The 20155-nt window shown below is 38.2% G+C and overlaps 1 protein-coding gene across 2 annotated transcripts in view; it reads right to left on the bottom strand.

The window, feature by feature from the left end:
* THOC2 (THO complex 2) overlaps positions 1-20155 on the bottom strand; it is a 109479-nt gene that overhangs the window by 49151 nt on the left and 40173 nt on the right. Inside the window, exons 11-16 of one of the 2 annotated variants that reach the window (XM_038415423.2) lie at positions 16223-16395; positions 12256-12451; positions 7254-7298; positions 5153-5194; positions 2998-3128; positions 2784-2885 (exon numbers count right to left, since the gene is read on the bottom strand). In XM_038415423.2, coding sequence (XP_038271351.1) covers positions 2784-2885; positions 2998-3128; positions 5153-5194; positions 7254-7298; positions 12256-12451; positions 16223-16395 — 689 coding nt within the window. The remainder of the gene's footprint in view (positions 1-2783; positions 2886-2997; positions 3129-5152; positions 5195-7253; positions 7299-12255; positions 12452-16222; positions 16396-20155) is intronic. The other variant, XM_038415425.2, reaches the window with a different exon arrangement.

The following is a 20155-nucleotide window of genomic DNA, read 5'->3' as shown; positions in this document are numbered from 1 at the left end:
GGTAATGGAAACTCATCTATAGGTTTCCAATCTGAATCCAGCATAAATTGCAAAAATCTAGACGCTATTCCATTGCCTACACATAAGAGCTGGCAATCTCAACACAGTGTCTAGTTGACAACCAGCACTAACTGATGTATGCTAAGTAGACTAGGCAAAAGGGCTAGGGACTGAAATACCCTTAGTCCCTACAGTGTAGGGGCCACAGGACAATGTAAATTTCCCCCCACTGCCAAAGACTTATATCTCCCCATAGATAAAATACTTGAAATGTAAAGACCAATTACATTGATATCTTCCACAAGCACAGAGCTCTTATGTTAGGAAAAGTTAGCTTATGCTTTCCTCATTCTTGTAAATCTAATTTTTTTAAAATACCTAATTAACTGTCAGTTAAACAAATAATTAATTTTACTATCCTCAGTTAACAGAAGAAACATTGTCGGGATTTCAGAATTTTTCACTTTCAGAATATTTGATAATGAAGCTGCAAGCTTAATACTGAAACTTAAGACTAAGTAATTTTTTCACAGAAATATAAAAGGAGAAGGGTGGTACTTCAGCAGTTTTACACATGTATTGGCATTGTTTCTGCTTCAGGGATCATAGCACTACATTACTGCAGTCTCTAGTAATTTCTCAAGGACTTTACTGCTTTAAAAGCCAAATTAGCAGCAGAACTGAATTAATTCAAACTGCCCTAAAGTAAAAGGAAGAATAGGTATTTAATGCTAATATTTCTTGCTGTGTTTTGAAACGATTTATTTTGTTCTCTTCAAAACTGCCTTTATCGAAAACATTTAACATTAAGCGTATAATCAAAATAAAGTATGACTATGGGAAAATTCAAGTGAACAGGAAGGTATTTAAGGAGGAAACACAAACTTGTATCTCAGTTTTTCTATCAACAGTGCTTTGAAAAAGAAATGTGGTTTCCTTAGGATTAATGCTACCAGTAAGCCTGAATTCAGTTAGCTATACAGTATTGGCTAAAAATAGTCATTATTCTTTCTTGCTGTACTTCATATCCTAAAGCATGAATATAATGTCTACTTAAACTGTATTTAAACTTCAGTATCTGATATATTGAGTTTAGAGTTTATCATAATTTGAAGTGTACCTTTTAATTATTCTAAAATATGTATGAAAACGTAGTGCCACCTGTCCAGTGGTTATGGCGCTAGCCTCTGAGTTGGGAGACTGGACTCAATTCCCTACTTTGCCACAGACTTCCTATGTGACCTTGGGTGAGTCACTTGGTCTCTGTGCCTCAGTTCCCCATCCATAAAATGGGATAATAGCACTTCCATATACCAAAGGGATGTTGTGAGGATAAACACATTGATGATTGCGAGGTGCTGAGATAATATGGTAATGGGAGGCCACATAAGTAAAGATAAAGATTTACTGAATGTATTGTCAACTGCAATGTCAATAATATATACAGTATTCCTCACTTCTCTACCAAAACTGCTGTGCATTATTGAACAGTTTGCCTTGTTTCACCCCAATGGCTGCTTTGAAAGCAGTGCCAGTCTGGATTGAGTTAAATTGGCAAAAGCTGATTGGGATACTTTAGCACTGTATATACACATCTTTTAATGTTTGTATTTCTTTGGTTCCTCCTCACACTCATGTTTGGACTTCCTCACGGTCACTTGAAAAAAATCTGTTATTAAGTTGTAAAGTACTTGATCACAAAGACAACATGTTTCTTCTGTATGTGGGATAAGTGCACGTTCATGGGTATTTCTGCAGAAACATAATGATATCTGGTAGCCAATGAGAGCACATGTTCGGTATTAACAGGATTATAGAAGTTATACTTCCTACTTTTTTTAAACGTTAGCAATGTTAAAGAACCAACTACACATCTAAATCTACTGCATGGGAGAAGAATGATGAGGGTCTCTGGTCTGTGTTACACTGGAGATCTGACTAGATGATCGTAACGGTTCCTTCTGGCCTTAAAATCTGCAAATCAAAAAATCTATGAATCTATGAAGTGATTTTGTCTTGCCAGTGTGGAAGAATTCTAATCAGATGATAACCACATTACCATAGCATGAGTAAAACCACATGGGTTCAATTCACATATGCAACAACAAAAGGATTTAACATGAATCCCTGACATAGTAGATAGAGTTGCAAAGAGGGACTCCAAATGCACATACTTTAAGGTTCAACCACACATAATTTTTCAACTTAAAATTAACTCTTTGTCTGTGGATGATGACAAACCTCACCATCTTAGTTTGGACTGAGATAAAATACACCACACAAGAAGGAAAACCCACAGAATGGAAATTATGAAGTGCATCTGCCTATACGGAAGGATTTTGGAGATTCTAGGAGATCCTTCCAGCAATCAAGATAGCCTGCATTACAATGCATTGTTTCTAAAGAAAAATCTTGCAGAAAACAGAGAGCTCTTTAAGTGATTCTATGCAAGAAATGTTGTCCCATAGAAGATGTTAATTTCACTTGGCATAGTCTTGACAAAAATGAAAAAAAACCTTTGCTGAACATTAATTTGACAAAACAATCAGTCTGACATTATTTATTCACGGAAGCTTCAGTAAATCACGCAACATTAATTTTAAGAGACTCCCTGTTCATAAGGCATTTAATGACTCAAGTACTCTGTAAACAGGAATCATCTTTGTCAAGTATTAACGCTGGCAGGATTCATTGTATGTGACACCTACATGAAACAGCTGACAGTTACTCCTAAAATCTCATTAACTTTTAACTGAAAAATATAAAATCCAACCATAACTTACTTCATGATATATTTGGCTCTGTCTATAGTTTGAGCTTTAACTTTCACTAGAAGTGGGTGACTGTTGTATGTTTCATTCTTCCATTGTCCATAGAGACGATAGCTTGGAGGGATAAGAATGGGAGAAAGAAAAAGGAGCATCATTCAATCTGAAAATTAAAAAAAAAAAAAAGACTTCTCATTTATAAAGTAAAAATTTATTCTACGCTACTCACCGGTACTGGTATGGAAAAGTTTTGAACATTCCCCAGAGTTCCTCTGACATGCACGCATTGCAGTCCATTAGAGTAAGAGATGGGAGCAAAACTTGGTCGGTAATATTTAACAAACAGCTAAACAAGATCTCCTGAGATAAAACACAAAAAAACGTAAAATAACCGTCAACGTGAAGTTATTTATCTTGATTAATAAAATATCTTCATGGTTTATGCCTCATGATATACTTGTGGCTTCCTATTTATATGGAAAAACACCTACATTACAAAATCTGGTTTTAAGCAGAAACATTTTGTTAGATACTCATAACCACTGTCCTAAATGTATTAGTCATATAGTGTTGAGGGAAGTGGTAGAAAAAGTCAATGCTTTACATTCATAATCCCAAAACAGTAAATTGATAAAATTCCAACTAATGCGATAAGTCACTTCTTTATTTAGATATCAAGTGGTATCAGAGAGTAATTTTTACAATTGTTTTAAAAAGTATTTTTTAAACCAATAGAAAGGTGTCCTATACTACATTACGACTGTCTTTGCAGACAACTTGCCATCACATCAGTTTTCAAAATGTGAATATTTTCAGTTATTACACCTGCTCCTGAAACCTCCCTGCCAATTTGTGTTTTCACAATCACATTTCCCTCTTTTTTTTTTTTTTAAAAAAAATGTATTTTCTTTTCCCTTTTACTATGGTTATGAACAGGGATATAGCAAAAAAGCCCAAAATACAATGAAAAACAGAAAAATATTTTCTCTATTTCTGTTAGTTATGGTTAGGCTTGGCAGAATTTGATTTTTGTTTACTTATCATTTTAATGGATAATATCTGTTTATTTTTAAGCATTTTTTCAATTTTTATCAGTTTAAATTTTCAGTTACAGAAAATTATTGGGGGATTAAGTTAATAAGGAGGTCAGACAATTTAACGACAATAGATGTTGAGATTCAAAAAGTTAAAGCTTTATAACCATTAAAACACAAATAATCAACATCACATATCAGAAGATAGAAAGTAAACATCCTTAAATTCTAAAATTCTCAAGCAGCAGTTTTCTTACTTTGTCTATTTGTAAAATGTGGTTATCATCAATGGAAATATTTTTCTTTGCTTTGAAATAGACGTTTACTGACAAAAATCTAATCTTTCCAAACCTGGTTATGGTAATCTTAGGCATTGCATGTAGCATCAGTGGTAGAAGAGTCTAATAAAACTGCTATTTTTAATGTGACGTTGTATTTTTAAGCAAAGGGCCTAACTTAAAATGCTACAATACAAATGTTAATATAAACCGAGTGCCTCAGGAAAATCTAAAAAAGAAAAGGAGTACTTGTGGCACCTTAGAGACTAACAAATTTATTAGAGCATAAGCTTTCGTGAGCTACAGCTCACTTCATCGGATGCATCGGATGCATTTGGATCGGATCTTCCTACACTTTTCCCAGATAAAATCAGCAAGAGACAGAATACAGTCAATAGGCCATTACGACAAAATAAGAGCAGTCCAGCAGGAAGAAGATCAGACTGAATATGCAGAAACTGGAAGGAAGAGAGCCAGCTGGAGAAGACAAGATCTTTTTCGTGATTGTTTATAAGCAGGATGCAGCAAATAAGGAGACGAATCCATTGTTTGAATTTGGTGCAGACAACCACAGATTTATAGCTTATAAGAAAAAAAGAGTATGATTGTTCTGACATTGGTGAGCCATGAAAATCCTGAGACTACTGTAACTCTAAGCCAGTTTTCATCCTACAATAAATAGAGTTTATACAGAGATGAAAACATTTATTGACAATAAATATTTTGTCAAATTATAATTCATAATTAGATATGAGATTTCTTCTCGCAGACCGGAAAGAACAGAATCAAGCATACTCCTGAGAAGCAGAGGTCCTTGAACAAGCAAATAGACTATCTTCCAACAAGAAAGAAGAGTGGGTTTCAACTATGCGAAGTTTTCACTTGCTGCTGCTGCTTTTTCTTTCTTTTTCTTTTTTTTAAAAAAAGATGTTTCAAAAAATAAAAGCAATGCATAGGCACAAAGAACATTAGAAAGTTTTTCATTTAAAATTGTATGACATTACTAGTGAATGAAAAGAGGTTATTTTTAAAAGAAAGAAATATTATAGTAATTTCCAGGACCAAAACTCACCATTTTCTCTTTTTCCTCTTGTTTATTTCCATCAGATTGAAACTACAAAGAAGACATTCATATTAATTGTAGAATTATATGACGTTAAGCTAGTCTATTACTACTGAATAGATATAATTTCAAATCAAAATTATTTCAGAAAAATCTATTTCTAATGGACTGCTCACAAATGGTTTAATACTCCATTTTGTAGCACTGAAGTTTCATTATCTGTATCTTTTTAGCTGTATTCAGTATACGACTACCCATCAAATACAAATACATTGTTGCATATATAGAGTAACAATTCAAATATTTGTTTTGAATGTAATATTTTTCACCCAACACTTGTAATGCCTAAATGAAGATTGACTAATCATTATTATAAATCTTAAGGATTTTTTCTTTAAACAATTTTCATTTTAAAGTTCTTTTGAAGGAAATTGAAATTGTAGTGGAAAATGTTGCAATGTATCAATACTTTCATTACTTAACCCAGAAATGAAAGCAGACATTTTAAATTATTCTTAAGCATTTTATGTTAACTGAAGGGTTCTAGATTCATTTTTATTTCATTTTGCTTAAGTTCACGGGTGAAATATTAGTTCCATTGAAGTTAATAGCAGAACTCCGACTGACTTCAATGGGGCCAAAATTTCACCCCAAAGCTTTTAAAAGAAGATTTAGTCAACATCAGGAATAGTCCCCAAAATCAATACACCCTTTTCGACTATAGTTGTTGCTATGGAACTAACACACAGCAAAATTTCAACAACTGAGATGTTCAGCTCCGTCATCTAAAGGTTAAACATTTCGAACTATCTGAAGAATTTAAAAATTGTTTATAATTTTAGAAACAATACTAACACTGAACCAACTGGCTTCTGTACTGTGGAAGTAAACAAGCATTTGTGCAATACAATTTTGAGGTAGTTTTGTTTTTGGTTTTGGTTTTTTTGGCTATGCATGGTGGATTTGGTTCTTCTAAGCAATATTAGAGTTGCAAGCACACCAGTGAGAGGGGAATCTAATTTGTTGATATGGTGAGTGTTGGTTTTGGGGGCAGCCTTGTATAAAATCTGATATCATCCATCTTACTTTACAAGAGTTTAAGGGGGGGAGAAAAGTCAACAGAGGTCTACTTATACACTTCCAATATTTAGACAATATCATTTGCAAGGCAAAGATTACACTAATTTGGAAAACATGAGAAGTGCACCTCCTGTGTTCCAGTGCAGACCAGAAAACTAAATCTGAGCACACTGTGTCCTACTGCTTCATAAATTTAATGTTGTTGGCATAGTAGACAGAGTGCAATGTTTTATAGAGTTCACAAAGATTCATTATGTCAATAAAGTAAACAAAATTCTATTTTATTTAGATATTACATATGTAAATTCTCTGGAGGACCATACTAATACCTATCAGTCCATCAGTGACTATAGCAGAAAGATTTACATATTTAGAAGCTGTTTCATTCTGATTATTATGTTTCAGATTTGTTTTCAAAACTGAAAAAAATACATCAAAGCCACCATGAAGAGCAAGTTGATTCATTTATCAAAGAAATCCACATCCATATATGAAATAATGCTCATTTTAACTGTATATTATTTTTGTTGAAAGATGTAAATTGACTAAAAGACCACTATCAGTTAAAAAAGTCACTATTCTGTACACTATATTTTATTGCCATGTTGGAAAGAGATGAAATATATCTGGCTTTCAAACTATACATCATAGAATAGCAGAATTTCCAAGCCTGTTATAAAAGTACAGACAGCAACTCCTCTAATAGCCACCCTTTGGGAAATAATGTCTATTCACATTTTTAGTCCTCATTGTCCCTCTTATCCTGCCCCACTCCTGTTGAATGTGTATTAAGTTAACAACATGAAGTGCAGAATACTTTACAGTTAAGTTTGAGCACAAAAGCCAGGTTTGCAGTATTAGAAGCCTGGGTTTATCAACTACTGTATGATTAGTCAGCTGGCAGTTTCTAAAAAACCAATGTGGTTATAAATAGTTCAATCATGTGTATTAGATATGAATGGGAAAACTTCAACAGTTGACATAACATGCTGATTGTAATATGCATTAAAAATAACTTTCCCTATGTTACCTTAACCATTCTGTCCTCACTGTTCAGTTTCTTCGAAGTTCCAACCTAAAGCAAACAGCTATAATGTTGCTCATCCTTGTCATAAGCATAACATTTATGTATCTTAAACTATCATATTTGTATATTTCAAATACTGAATTTTCCACTAAAATGACAAAATAGAATAATATGAAGTGTCTAACATAAGTAAAGAATGGATCTTTGACATGATAAACAAATATGATAGTATATTCTTACATTTGTGAATTACTTTTTCAAACATTCCTTCTTCCCAGAAACCAGGACAACCTCTTCAGATGACTAGACCAATCTAACAGAAAGCACCACAGCCCAATATTCATAGTTGAAGCCTCCCATTAAAAAAAAGTCCCTAAATACAGGTATCAATAATTCTACTTTTACAAATCAACTACAAGTCACAAAAATTGTGAACAGAAAAAAATAGGTGAAAGATACTAGGCCACTGACTATGGTAGAACAATATTTAAACATGACACATATAGCTATATCCAATATAGCACACAATACTATATTAATATATACCTGTAGAGAACTTGGTAGTTTATCTTTGAGTTACATGGGAAAAAAATTCATTTCAGTAAAAGATCTTCAACAAAGATGACATTTAACTGAATCGTGACTACGAAGTTATGTTAAAATTTTAATAAAAATGTACACTTGCACTTCTCTAAGTGATGTACAGTTGCATAATAACTTGTAATGGTCAAACCTCAAAATTATAGCATAGAAGACAAATTTCTGATTACATGGAATTTACTGTACAGGTTTATTATTCTATCCAGCTAAGAGTGAAATTACAAGGTTATATTTACTTGGTAAAATAAAGAGGCACTCACTTCATTTTTTGTCTAAATTTCTTAAGTTAATGATAGGCTTATATACCGTAACATCTATTCAGATTTATGCACATGTATAGTATAATGCCAGTTTAACTGCCTTTGTATGAGGCTGGCATTACAGTTTTGTTTGATTCCTATTTGCAGGTATGTGGCCATATTATTACTCACTGTGTCAACTGGCATCTTAGAAAACTGGGTAAAATACATTTACTGTATTTCATTTTCAACTAGTCCACCTCAAGAGAATCTGCAAACCATCTGGGTGGAAAGGATTAAAAAAAGAGCACTAGAACCAACAAAAACTAACTATAGGCAATGAGGAAAAAGGTGAGGAGAAGGGGAGAGGATAGAACATAGCCTTCTACACACGCTTTTATCTCAGTGTAGTTTTGAGCTGGAGCCATACAAAATGGATTATATAAACTGCATTAAATCCTGGTGTGGACACACTAATTCAGAATAAAAGTGACCTTAATTCAGTTTAGTTTAATTCACTTTAGTGAATGAGAGTGTACACACAGCGGCTTACTGCAGTTTAACTAATCCATTTTAAATTCACACTTTAGTTAATTCAGATAAATGTTTGAGTGTCCCTGTGTAGACAAGGCCTTAAAGGAGTCTGGGTTTCTTACTTCTTTGTAAGATAAGTTTGTAAAGTGGGATAAAAGGGTCAGTGGGCTGAGATCCTTAAAAATGTTCTCAATATTCTAATGTGTTATTAGTAAAATCGATTTCAGAGTAGCAGCCGTGTTAGTCTGTATTCGCAAAAAAGAAAAGAAGTACTTGTGGCACCTTAGAGACTAACGTTAGTCTCTAAGGTGCCACAAGTACTCCTTTTCTTTTTTTAGTAAAATAGATGTGATGTTCATTAAATGTGATTTTTTTGCTTCAGTGACTCATTAAGAAAATGAAAAAACACACAAATGCCATGGTATAAATGAATGAATGAATAAAATAAATAAAAAAAGAAAGGTTAAGACTAATACCTGTCCTCCACTCATGCAGATCTGACTCTTCTAAAATCAGAACAAATTTTTATGGTAACAACATAAATTTTGAATTTTACAGCTGCTAGCTTGCACTACTACCATGACATTATTATAGGACGCATTATTATGCCTGTTAAGTGTAGTTCTACTCTGAAAAGTGATGCTGAAAAAACGCATAATCTGACAACTACGTGTGTATTTCATTGTCATTTCTGCACAACAGCAGGTAAAAAAGTTTTTACAGTAAAAGCTGTGTTTTCCAGCACTTTAAACCAGAAAACTCTAGAATCTGGCATTTTGGAGTGCCGGGAACGGGTGGAGCTCACCTTGGTGGTCCCCAGCTAATGGGAGCTGCGAAGCCAGCGCTCTGGGCAGGGTGGGGGCAGTGCTCAGACTCGCCTGGCCACGTCTCCGCCTAGGAGCAGCAGGGACATGTCATTGCTTGCAGGGAGCCTCCAAGGTGACCTCCATCCAGATCCGGCACCCTGAAACACCTCCAGTGCCCCAGCCCCCTGCCCCGAGCCCCCTCCATGAGCCCCTTAAGTTATCCGGAATTTTTGCCTAACTGGCAACCTCCATTCCCCCAACAGCCGAATAACACTGCTTTTACTGTATTATGTTTTACTCCTGTTTGCACCGCACAGACAAGAGAGAGAAAGAGGGATTCTATTATAGCTCATGCATCAACAGAACTGTTTAAAAAGTTATGCATGACCAAAGATTCTGCCATCAGAAGTCAGAAAGAACTTTATACTGCATTTGTACCATAGTATGGTATGTGTGTGTACTTCTCACAATTACTTGTACACAGTATTATAAGATATATAGTTCATGTACCTCTAAGGTTATAAAAAATTATTACACTTTTTAAACTATTTCTAAAAATACAATATCTGATTATTATCCTCGTGCATATATTCAAAAGGGGCACTATTCTTGATGCATGTTCAACCGGAATTCTCTCATTTCCCATTTACTGAACGCTTAATTACATAACCTCTAGTTTTGCACTACAAAAAAGTATTATGCAGCAATAAGAGAAGGGAAACTTTTGATCTAGGACACCAAGACAAACCCCTGATACCTATAAGAAGTGCATGGGTTCAGATATCAGAGAAGCCAGGACCAGGGTATTCTTACAAGTCTCATAAGAAGTTACCACCACCACACAGTACACTCCAAATTACTCAACTTAAGTACCTTGCAAGCCAGAAGGGCTCTGGTCACACGTTTAAATTTGTGTTTAAAAGAAGTCTGTGTATTCTAAATGAGATGCCAAGACCTGTAAGCAAAATCCTCGGCTTATATGAATTCAGAATTGGCAGTCTAATAGCAATACTCTGCACTGGCATGCAACACATTTTCATTCAAATTCCAGTCTTCTACACTAGAAGTAGGCAGGAGGGAGATGTGCTAGGGAAGTTGCAGTTTAGTCACTGGGCTTTCTCATTGCTCTGATAAGGACGTAAAGGAATAATACTATCCATCCAAGTGGAGGAGGCAGAATGGCAGGAGAAGTTAAAAATTACTGTAATATTATTGCAACTACTACTGGAAATGGAAGATACTAGGTTATTCATCTTGCTGTAGCTGAGTCAGCCAGCATTTGATGTTATTTAACTCGTGGTATTTGGCCAATAAGGGTATGTCTACACTGCAAGGTAAGCTCAGGGTTAGTAAAACTTGAGTTACCAGATCCTGGGTTTGTTAACCTAGGCCTGAGCATCTATATTCATTTGTAACGCCAAGTTAGGAACTGTTGAACCCTGGGTCCCAATCTGGGGCCTCAGTGGCTACACTGCATTATGCAGGATCCAAGTCCAACCACATTTATTCCAAAATGTGGCGCTAGCCCTTTTTTAGTGATGTAGTATGGGAAAACCTGACTATCCACCAAACTTGACTGTCCAAAGGACAAAGAAAGTCAGCTCGTAGGATTGCGGGATGCTGTTGGTGGATTTCCAGAGCACAAGTCCATTGGGAATGTGTCTACACTGCAAAGTAACTGAGTTTTAACTCTGGATCCCAGCCTGATTCTGGCTTGGACCCTGCATCCCAATGGGGTCCTGGGACCCTGAGTCCAAGCCCTGGGTTAGAGTTCGAACCCTGAGCTTACAATGAAGTGTAGACATATCCTAAGAAAGCACAGCAACCAGTGAAAAAGCAGGAGGAAGAGAAGAAAGGAGTGGGCAAGCCACTAATTGTAGAGTGCAAAGATGCAAGTCATACCAAGTTTTAAATATTATTCATTTTCACTTTTAAGCTTCAACTGTTTTTATAGTTTTGCACTTATGTCGTGAAAGATGAAGCAGGTCAGCGAAGTGGCCAAACCTGTATTGTATCAAACAGAACATTGCTGGAACAGAAGCAAAAACAACCCAGGGGCCTTGACCTGATCTGAAGGCTACATTCCAAGAGAGTTCATAATACCAAAAAACTCCCCTTTGCCCTTTTTAAATAAAAAGATCACTATATAGTCTTGACACTCACTTTGTGGAAAAGGAAGGTCCATGGCCAAAATAGCACCCAAAAGGGTCCACTTTAAAAATAAAGTGAGCTACTTTGGGATTTAGAAGGTTTCATAGCCCTCTGAATTAAACCCATCCCTGTCAGCAGCATATGAGAGGTAGCCTCTATGGCTACCGTATGGCAGCATCATGGTGGCAGTGGAGGCAGTCCAGCTAGAAAATAGCAGCTCTTCAACATATCCAACCATCTGGATGGGTTTGATTTGGCATCCACTATTACTTTCACTGAAGGGGAGAGAAAAAGCACATCCCCCATTCTCTATGATACCTAACAGATGGGGAGAAACAAACTTTTTAAAATTGGTCCCATATTGATTTACTGCTCACCGTGGCCTTCAGGATGACCCTCACATTTTTCCAGAACAAAAGCTTCAAGGAAATTGTATAGTATTTTTTCATAAAAATCTATCCACACAAAAGATAACATTGTAAAATAGCTATAATAAAGGAGATCAATGGGTGAGAACAGAAAAGGGAGACTGTCCTTTTAAAAAAATGTTTGGACATTTCCTGTTTCATCATGTGAACACATCACTAGTATTTAATAAATTATCTTTTGCTGTCATCATACAGGAATAGTATTTTTCCATCAAAAACTTTAGACAAGTTGCTCTATCTTACCAACCTCTTTCATAAATGCTTTTCCTAAGCGAACCACTTTTGCAAATAAAATGGGATCATGGGAGAGATGAGGACCAAGATAACAAAGCATGTTGAACACTTCCTTCCTCAAATCTTCAAAACTTTCTGCTTGTTTTGGGGCTCTCTTATTTTGCAAATTGGAAATTGGTGACCCTTTAGCCCCTTTAGGTACTCCAACTCTGTGAAAACAGAAGTATAAAATTTCACATTCTACATGAGGACGATTCACTTTTACAGTCAGGACAAACAATTTAGTTTATTAGTTAACTGATTTTAGTTACTATGGTTCTATATTATTTTCTCAGTGGTTTTTCAATGCAACAGTGTACTAGAGTCTTCTGGATTAATTTGATGAAATTTTGGCCCCACTGAAGTTGGTGGGAGTTTTGCCATTAACTACAATGAGATCAGGATTTCATCCCCAAATCCTCTTCTTATCAAAGGGACTCTGTTACTACATAATTAAATAAAAAACTGCAAGATCACTGGGTACAAAATATTTTAGAAAATCCTCATTTTTAATATGGTCAAAAACCCACACCACATTAAATAAATACCATCTTTAAAGTAAATCTAAGTACATTAAGTGAAATATTCTTATTTTAATAGAACTTGTCCTTTGAACTGTCTAATATTTAAGATTTGATTTAATAATCAGAACAGGATTGGGTAACAGTATTGACCTGATCTACATCAAAGATGAACATTTATTGTTTGCATGACTCTCAAAAGAGTTTAGATTAAAAAAATGTTATTAAAAAAATAGTAAATAGAAATGCAGTGAAGTCATTATTATATACAAAATTTGAAAATTGCTTTACCAGCTAAACATGTTAACATAAGATCAGAAAGATACCGTACACAATACTGTATTACTGCGAGTGGCAGAGTGAGATATGTCTGAATCAAATTATGAACTCCATTTTGGATTAGGATATCCATTTTGTGTTATGTGCTGAACTCACATCTAATGTTGCTCAAGGGTATTATGATGTATTCCAGTCAGCTATCCTACCCAGGAGCGTTTGATATTTTGTTAAAGGACAATCTCTAAGAAGCCATTGATGGTCTCTCAACTACCAAGCCAACCCCGTGAAAAATGGACTCAATACTGGAGCACAAGGAAGGGCTCGGATAAAAAGTCTGAAACCAGGAATGTGCCCTGTAGATGCAGAGCTAGGAATAATGATTAAACTCAGTGAAGATCCAGATGGCTTATAGGCGCATGGTGCCCAGCAGTTGGATCAACTTATAACAGACTGGTGATGTCCACTGTTCAATTAGCCAACATGAATCAATTCTGCCTTAAACACACATGTACAACCCATACTAACTTGACTGAGAGTTGCATATATGTACCTATGTATATGTATATATAAGACAAAGAGGAAAAAAATCAACAACTTGATCTCTTATACATTTCTCCCACACCAAAGTTATACACAGACACAAAATATTTGGGTTGGAAGGCACCTGTTGAATTATCTAGCCTATCACTCTGTACCAGGACAGAAGTGCTCCGATTAATTGTAAAATATATCTGACAGTTGGTACCTAGCAAAACCTTGATAACTCCAATGATGGCAATTCTATAATTTCATATGATAGTTTATTGTATTGCCAAACTTTTAAATAGATATTCTAAACCACTGGCTTTCAAACTGTGGGGCATTCCCCCGGGATTGCAATAGGTAGGCACAACTAAGGGGCTGGCAAGCAGTGTGGAACAAAGGCACCTTTAAGTCAGCCACATCCTCCAGGACACGACAGGCCCCACCTGGTGACACCATTAGGAAGCTGTTGCTATCGCCTGCCTAGAAATTCTGAGGCACATGCACATTGCAAGGGAGCCACATGTGGCAGGGTTCACTGCAGCTGTCGCCTCACACTATCAAAAAGCAGCAGCAGAGAAGAGGCAGAGTTTCCCCAACATCTGCCAACAGTCTCTCTGGGTTCAGCAACAGATAAAGGATGGGGCAGTTGAGCACCTGCTTCTGATGGGTATTTTTAGTAAAAGTCATGGACAGGTCACGGGCAAGAAACAAAGTATCACGGCCTGTGACCTGTTCATGACTTATATCATAAATACCCCGACTGAATATTAGGAGGGAGCATTGTCAGGGGGGAGCCTGTGGCACCAGCGTGGGGGAGGTGGGGGGAAAGGAGGGGAAAGAACCCTGGGGGAGCCCATGACCCCAGCTGCCGGGGGGTGGGGAGAAGCCCCAGGGAGCCCCACCGGGCTGCCGGGGGGGAGCTCATGGCACCAGTGGCTGGGAGTCCTGGGGGGACTCATGGCACCAGCAGCCAGGGAGGGGAAGCCCAGACACCAGCTGCCGAGGCAGGTGGAAGCCCCGGGGGGCCAGCAGCTGTTCTGGCCTCCACTGGGGGAGTGCCAGAGCCAGCTGCTGCTCCGGCTGCCTCAGGACTGCTGTTCACCGATATGGATGGTGCCGGGACCACTCCAGCAGGGGCTGGAGTGGATGGCTGCAGGGCCACCTGACCAGCTGGCTGCAGAGGCACTCCAGCAGTGGCTGGTGTGGCTGTCCCCGGGGCCATCTGCTCAGGCAGTCCTGGGGTGAGCCCCACTGGCTGCTGCAGAAGTCATGGAGATCGCAGGAAGTCATGGAATCTGTGACTTCCGCAACCTCCATGAGGAACACAGAACCCTATCCTAAGTTTCCTCCAAGCTGCACAGCCACGCAGCTACCTATTAAGCCCCGCTCAGGGCTGCGGGGGGGGGGAGAGGGGGGGAGGCGCCTCTCTCCACCGGCTGCAGCACAGACCTGTCCTGGCTGAGGGAGAGACACCCCACCCCTGGCTGCAACCCAGCCCCAGCACAGACCTGCTGTGGCCAGGGGAGAGGTGCCAGCCCAGGTGCTGCTGTGGGGAGAAAGAGCTGGGGGGAGTCCTCTCTCCCCATTACAGCCCCTGGGTAGCCTGCACCCCAAACCTCTCATCCCCGGCCCCACTCCAGAGTCCGCATCCCCAGCCAGAGCCCTCACCCCCAACCCCAACCCTCTACCCCAGCCTTGAGCCCCTCATCCCAAGCCCCACCCCGGAGCCCTCACCCTCCCCACCACAACCATCTGCCCTGAGCCCTCCCTCCCACACTCCAAACTCCTCATACCCTTCATATTGGTGCACATAACAAAATTCATTCCACACACGCATGGGAAAAATTAGAGGGAACACTGGCCCTAACCATTACTTACTAGAGCAGAGTAACTCTCTCATGTATATTACTTACACAAATTAGCAAGACCCCAATACAGTATTTGATTGTCTCATTTTTTTGTTGAAGTTTCATATTGTTGATTTGTTCAATGTATTATCTACTGTCAACCTCACGTCCTCCTCTGTTGTACTATTGGCTAGCTAGAATTCACTTATACATTCAATTATTCTTTCCTATGGGTGAAATTCACGTGCCACCAGAACCACTGCATAAAGGAGAATAGTCTGCATGCCAGCCTAGGCTAACATCTAGGCTGGTGTTGGAGGCATGCCGGGGGAAATTTTCTCATTTTCTCAGCATTTTCTCAGAGTCAGTGGGATTCACCCCTAGTGGAGGAGGTACAGAAGGGTAACAGGAGCTATTCAAACCTAGAAACTGGAGTTAGCATGTGTACATCGTAGCCCTAGGTCCAGGCTGTATGGTGAATCTTATGACCCCACGCTTTCCTTTTCTTTTCCCTCCCCGCATACATAGCTCAATTACTGGGTATTTAGCAGGGCAGGCAAATTCCATCCTATATTAAGTCCTTTGCATTGGTCCTTATTAAATTAAGCGTATTTCTCCATTATAGTTCATAATGTATTTTAATCTTGTCCTAACAAAGAATTGTAACACCTCTCAGCCTTACAGAGTCTGCAAACATGATGAATACATTCTCTCCCTATCCTGTACAAATTCCCAACATTTAATAATGCAAAGCAGCTGTTCATCTTACCTGCGGTACAAAGGCTCAATGGTCACATGTACAAGCTGGCAAAGGGCAATGGCAATAGGCTTGTGTGAAGTGGCATAAAATGGAGGCATTTGATCCATAATACTTTGTGCATGTTGCCAATCACCAACTTTTAACAAAGCTTCCAACAAACCAAGTTTCTGGTTGTCAGGTGGCTGAAAAAAGATAGCAAACAAGAAATTAGAGTGAAAAATTTAATGCATTCCTAAAACCTTCCCGTGTTTCCTCTTCAGTAGAAGGGTCAAAATCTACACGATAATTTTTTTCTATGCACCATAATTATTTCAAATGTATTTTATCATTAGGTAAATACTCCTATTACACATTTTTTTTTAAATTTATTTAAAATATTTATAAGATATGATCTCACTCTTCAGCAACACAATCATAATCAAACCTAAATACTAATTCTAGAGTATTGTTCCTTGCAGCAGTGAGTATTCTTTTTAGAAATGGGACCGAGTTTCTTGTTTAATAGGAAAATTTATATTCAATACCATAACTATGTACAAAGTGCTGTTAGAAAAACGAAAAGTCTGAACCTAATGGTATATTTAGACATTACAAGGAACTGAATATACTTAATTTTTAAAGACAACTTTTAAAGTATTATTTAAATATTTATGCGAGAATCTGAATTTGAAAATGCAAGTTTCCCTTTCAATAGTAGAAGAAATCACCTCCTATACAATGCTGTAAACTGTGGTTTTGATGTCAGCAACTGTTCTAAAAGAAACAGAATCTGGAACTTAATTCTATGGCAAGTAAAATTAGGTTGCCAAATACTGCATTTTAAAATGAAAGGAGATGGCAGCTCATCTGTGTTGCATCCAGGAGCACCAGGACTTCATAAGTAGAATGCAAAAGGAGACATCCAGGATGGAGGACGCTAGCCAACTAGAAAAGATATAGCAATACCAGAGGAGGAAGGAGACTCAGCTGCTCTATAGGGAGAAGACCATCTGCTGGCTACTTCAGGCAGAAGACAGTGCTTCCCTCCCAGGCAGGTCCCTCATCCATCTAGGTGAAGAACAGGTATGCTGTACTGGCAACAGTAAGAAAGGAGCAGATCTGGTGGCTGAGAAAGAGGAGCCCTGAAGGTTGGCAGGCTCACAGCCACCACACCCAAGAGGAGGAAAAGTAGGAGTCCCCGACCACCGTCACTCCCCTTTGGAAAGGGATGAGGCACCCATCTGCCAACCTGACTTGATTACCATGGAGGCATGCTGCATGCTTGGAGCCTGCATCTGAGACATTACAGAAAGCTTGATGTGGCTCATCTGTCCTTCTGACTATTACCCTCTGCTCCTCACCCACACGGGCATTATACGATACCACCAGGTATGACCTTGAGCAGATCACTAGTGACGACAGGGCTCTTGTAGTGAGGGTGAAAGAGTTGGGGGCACAGGTGGTATTCTTTTCCATTCTTCCAGTAGAGCAGGGGTGGGCAAACTACGGCCCGGGGGTCAGATCCGCCCCTCAGGGCTTTGGATCCGGCCCGTGGATTTGCCACCCAGAAGTGCTGTGGGCCCCACACCGCTCCGGGAAGGGGCCCGCACCATGTCCCTGTGGCCCTGGCGCAGCTCTTGCCCATGGGTACCTCCCCCGAAGCTCCCATTGGCCGGGAACGGGGAACCGCGGCCAATGGGAGCTTGGGAGGAGGTACCCACAGGCACGCAGAAGAGATGGGGTCCACCTAACCAAGAAGGGGAAGAGCATCTTTGCGCACCGACTTGCCAACCTAATGAAGAGGTCTTTAAACTCAAAGGGGGCAGGTGACAAAACCCACAAGTAGATTTTTTTTTTTTAAAAAGGTGATCTTAATAGAGAGCAAGATGTTGGGACGGGGAACAGGGATGGAAAATTATAATAGGGTCATCAACAAGAGGGAAAACAATGGGGGGAATCGGCTCAACATCCTAGACATCTATACACAAATGCAAGGAGTATGGAGAATAAATGGAAGAACTGGAAATACACCACCACAAGCTAAATTATGACATCATTTGGATCACTAAGATATCGTGGGGAAAAGTCTCATGACTGGAATATCAGTATAGAGGGATATACTTATTTAGGAAGGATAAGCAGGGAAATAAGTGAAGTGGTATTGAATTAAATAGCAAGAATATATAATCTTGGTCCAGAAGGAGGTAAGAGACAGATCAGTTTAAAGTCTCTGGGTGAAGATAAAAGGGGAAAAGAAACAGGGCATCGTCATGGTACTGCTACAGACCGCCAAATTAGGAAGGGGGGTGGGAGGGGGAAATGATGCATTTCTAGAACAACTACAGAAAAATCCAAAATCCAAGTCCTGGTAATAAAATGCGGGACTTTAAACTACCCAGACATCTGTTGGAAAAATAATACAATAGAACCTCAGAGTTACGAACACCTTGGGAACAAATATTGTTCATAACTCTGAACTGTTTGTAACTCTGAACAAAAAGTTGTTTGTTCTTTCAAAAGTTTACAATTCAACTTTGACTTAATACAGCTTTGAAACTTTGCTATCCAGCAAAAAAATGCTGCTTTCCCTTGTGTGTGTGTGTTTTATGTTTAACAGTACTGTACTGTATTTGCCTTTTATTTTATTTTTTTTGCTCTGCTGCTCTATGGTTTCATACTTCTGGTTCCAAATGTGGTGTGTAGTTGACAGGTCAGTTTGTAACTCGGAGGTTCTACCGTATGGAAAACACAAAATCTCTACTAAGTTCTTGGAAAGTGTTAGGAACACTTCTTGATTCAGACACTGGAGGAAATTAACTAGGAGAACAGCCATTTTAAACTTGATTCCGATTAAGGCAGGAATTGGTTGCAAATCTGAAGGTTGAAGGCAATTCAGGTGATCATGAAGCGATAGGTTTCATGATCCTAAGGAGGTAAGAGCAGCCGAATAAGGACTATGGACTTCATAAAGTAGACTAACAAAATCAGAAAACTGGTAGGTAAAATCCCGTGGGAAGAAAATCTAAGAGATGAAGGATTTCAGATTTATCAGTTTCTCAGGGAGACAGTCCAGAAATAGCAACAGCTAACCCAATGCGAAGGAAAGATAAGAAAAATGGTAGATGGCTCCATCTGGAGCTCTTTAATAACCTGACATTCAGGTTTTGATAAACATTTTTTCTTATGTATCCAGCATTTTAAGGTACTTTTATTTAACTAAAACAATTTTTGAATGAAGAGGTTCTGTGCATTTTTTATTTAATTCTGATTTCCATCCAAATAGTTAGGTACAAATCCCAGATAAAAATTTATCTTCTAGTAAATAAGAAACACAATCACCATTTTCTAACATAATAATTAGAAAATTAAGAATCTGAAAAAATGTATGCTAAGTTATATGATTGTTCTAAATAAATGTGGATAGATATAGTGTACCCAAGGGGTTAGCAAAAAGTATCAACAAATTTAGTGGAAAACTAGTAACATTGTATTTTCCTGAGTGTGGTGAAGAAAACCTAGAACAGAAAAAGATCAGCCTCTGAAAGATTAAATATGTATCGGGGACTCAAAAACATGTACCAAAGGATTTTAAATCCTGTTTTGTCACTCATAACTGTCAAAATATGAATCACATCTTGTCATACGCCTAGTTTGTAAACTCATTTGAGGTCAGGGACCCTCTTTTCCAATAGATGTGTACAGTGCTAGCAAAATGGTGCCACAATTCTTTATTGAGGGCTCTAGGCACTATAACGGGACTGGGATGGCGTCTTTATTTGTCTCATGTACCAAGCACCAAGCACAAAGTCAGCATTTAAGAAAAAAATAAAAATGCTTTAACTTAGTGCCTATTCCAATCATGAATATCAAAAGGAGAATCCATTTCTAGTAAACATCTCTCTTCATATGCTGTGTTCACCCAAGTTAAAGAATAAAATCGCATCTCAAACTCACATTGTCTTT

This window comes from Dermochelys coriacea, chromosome 9 (genome assembly GCF_009764565.3).
Source record: "Dermochelys coriacea isolate rDerCor1 chromosome 9, rDerCor1.pri.v4, whole genome shotgun sequence".
In the NCBI taxonomy this organism is placed as follows: Eukaryota; Metazoa; Chordata; order Testudines; family Dermochelyidae; genus Dermochelys; species Dermochelys coriacea.
This window is presented reverse-complemented; position numbering and strand designations above follow the sequence as displayed.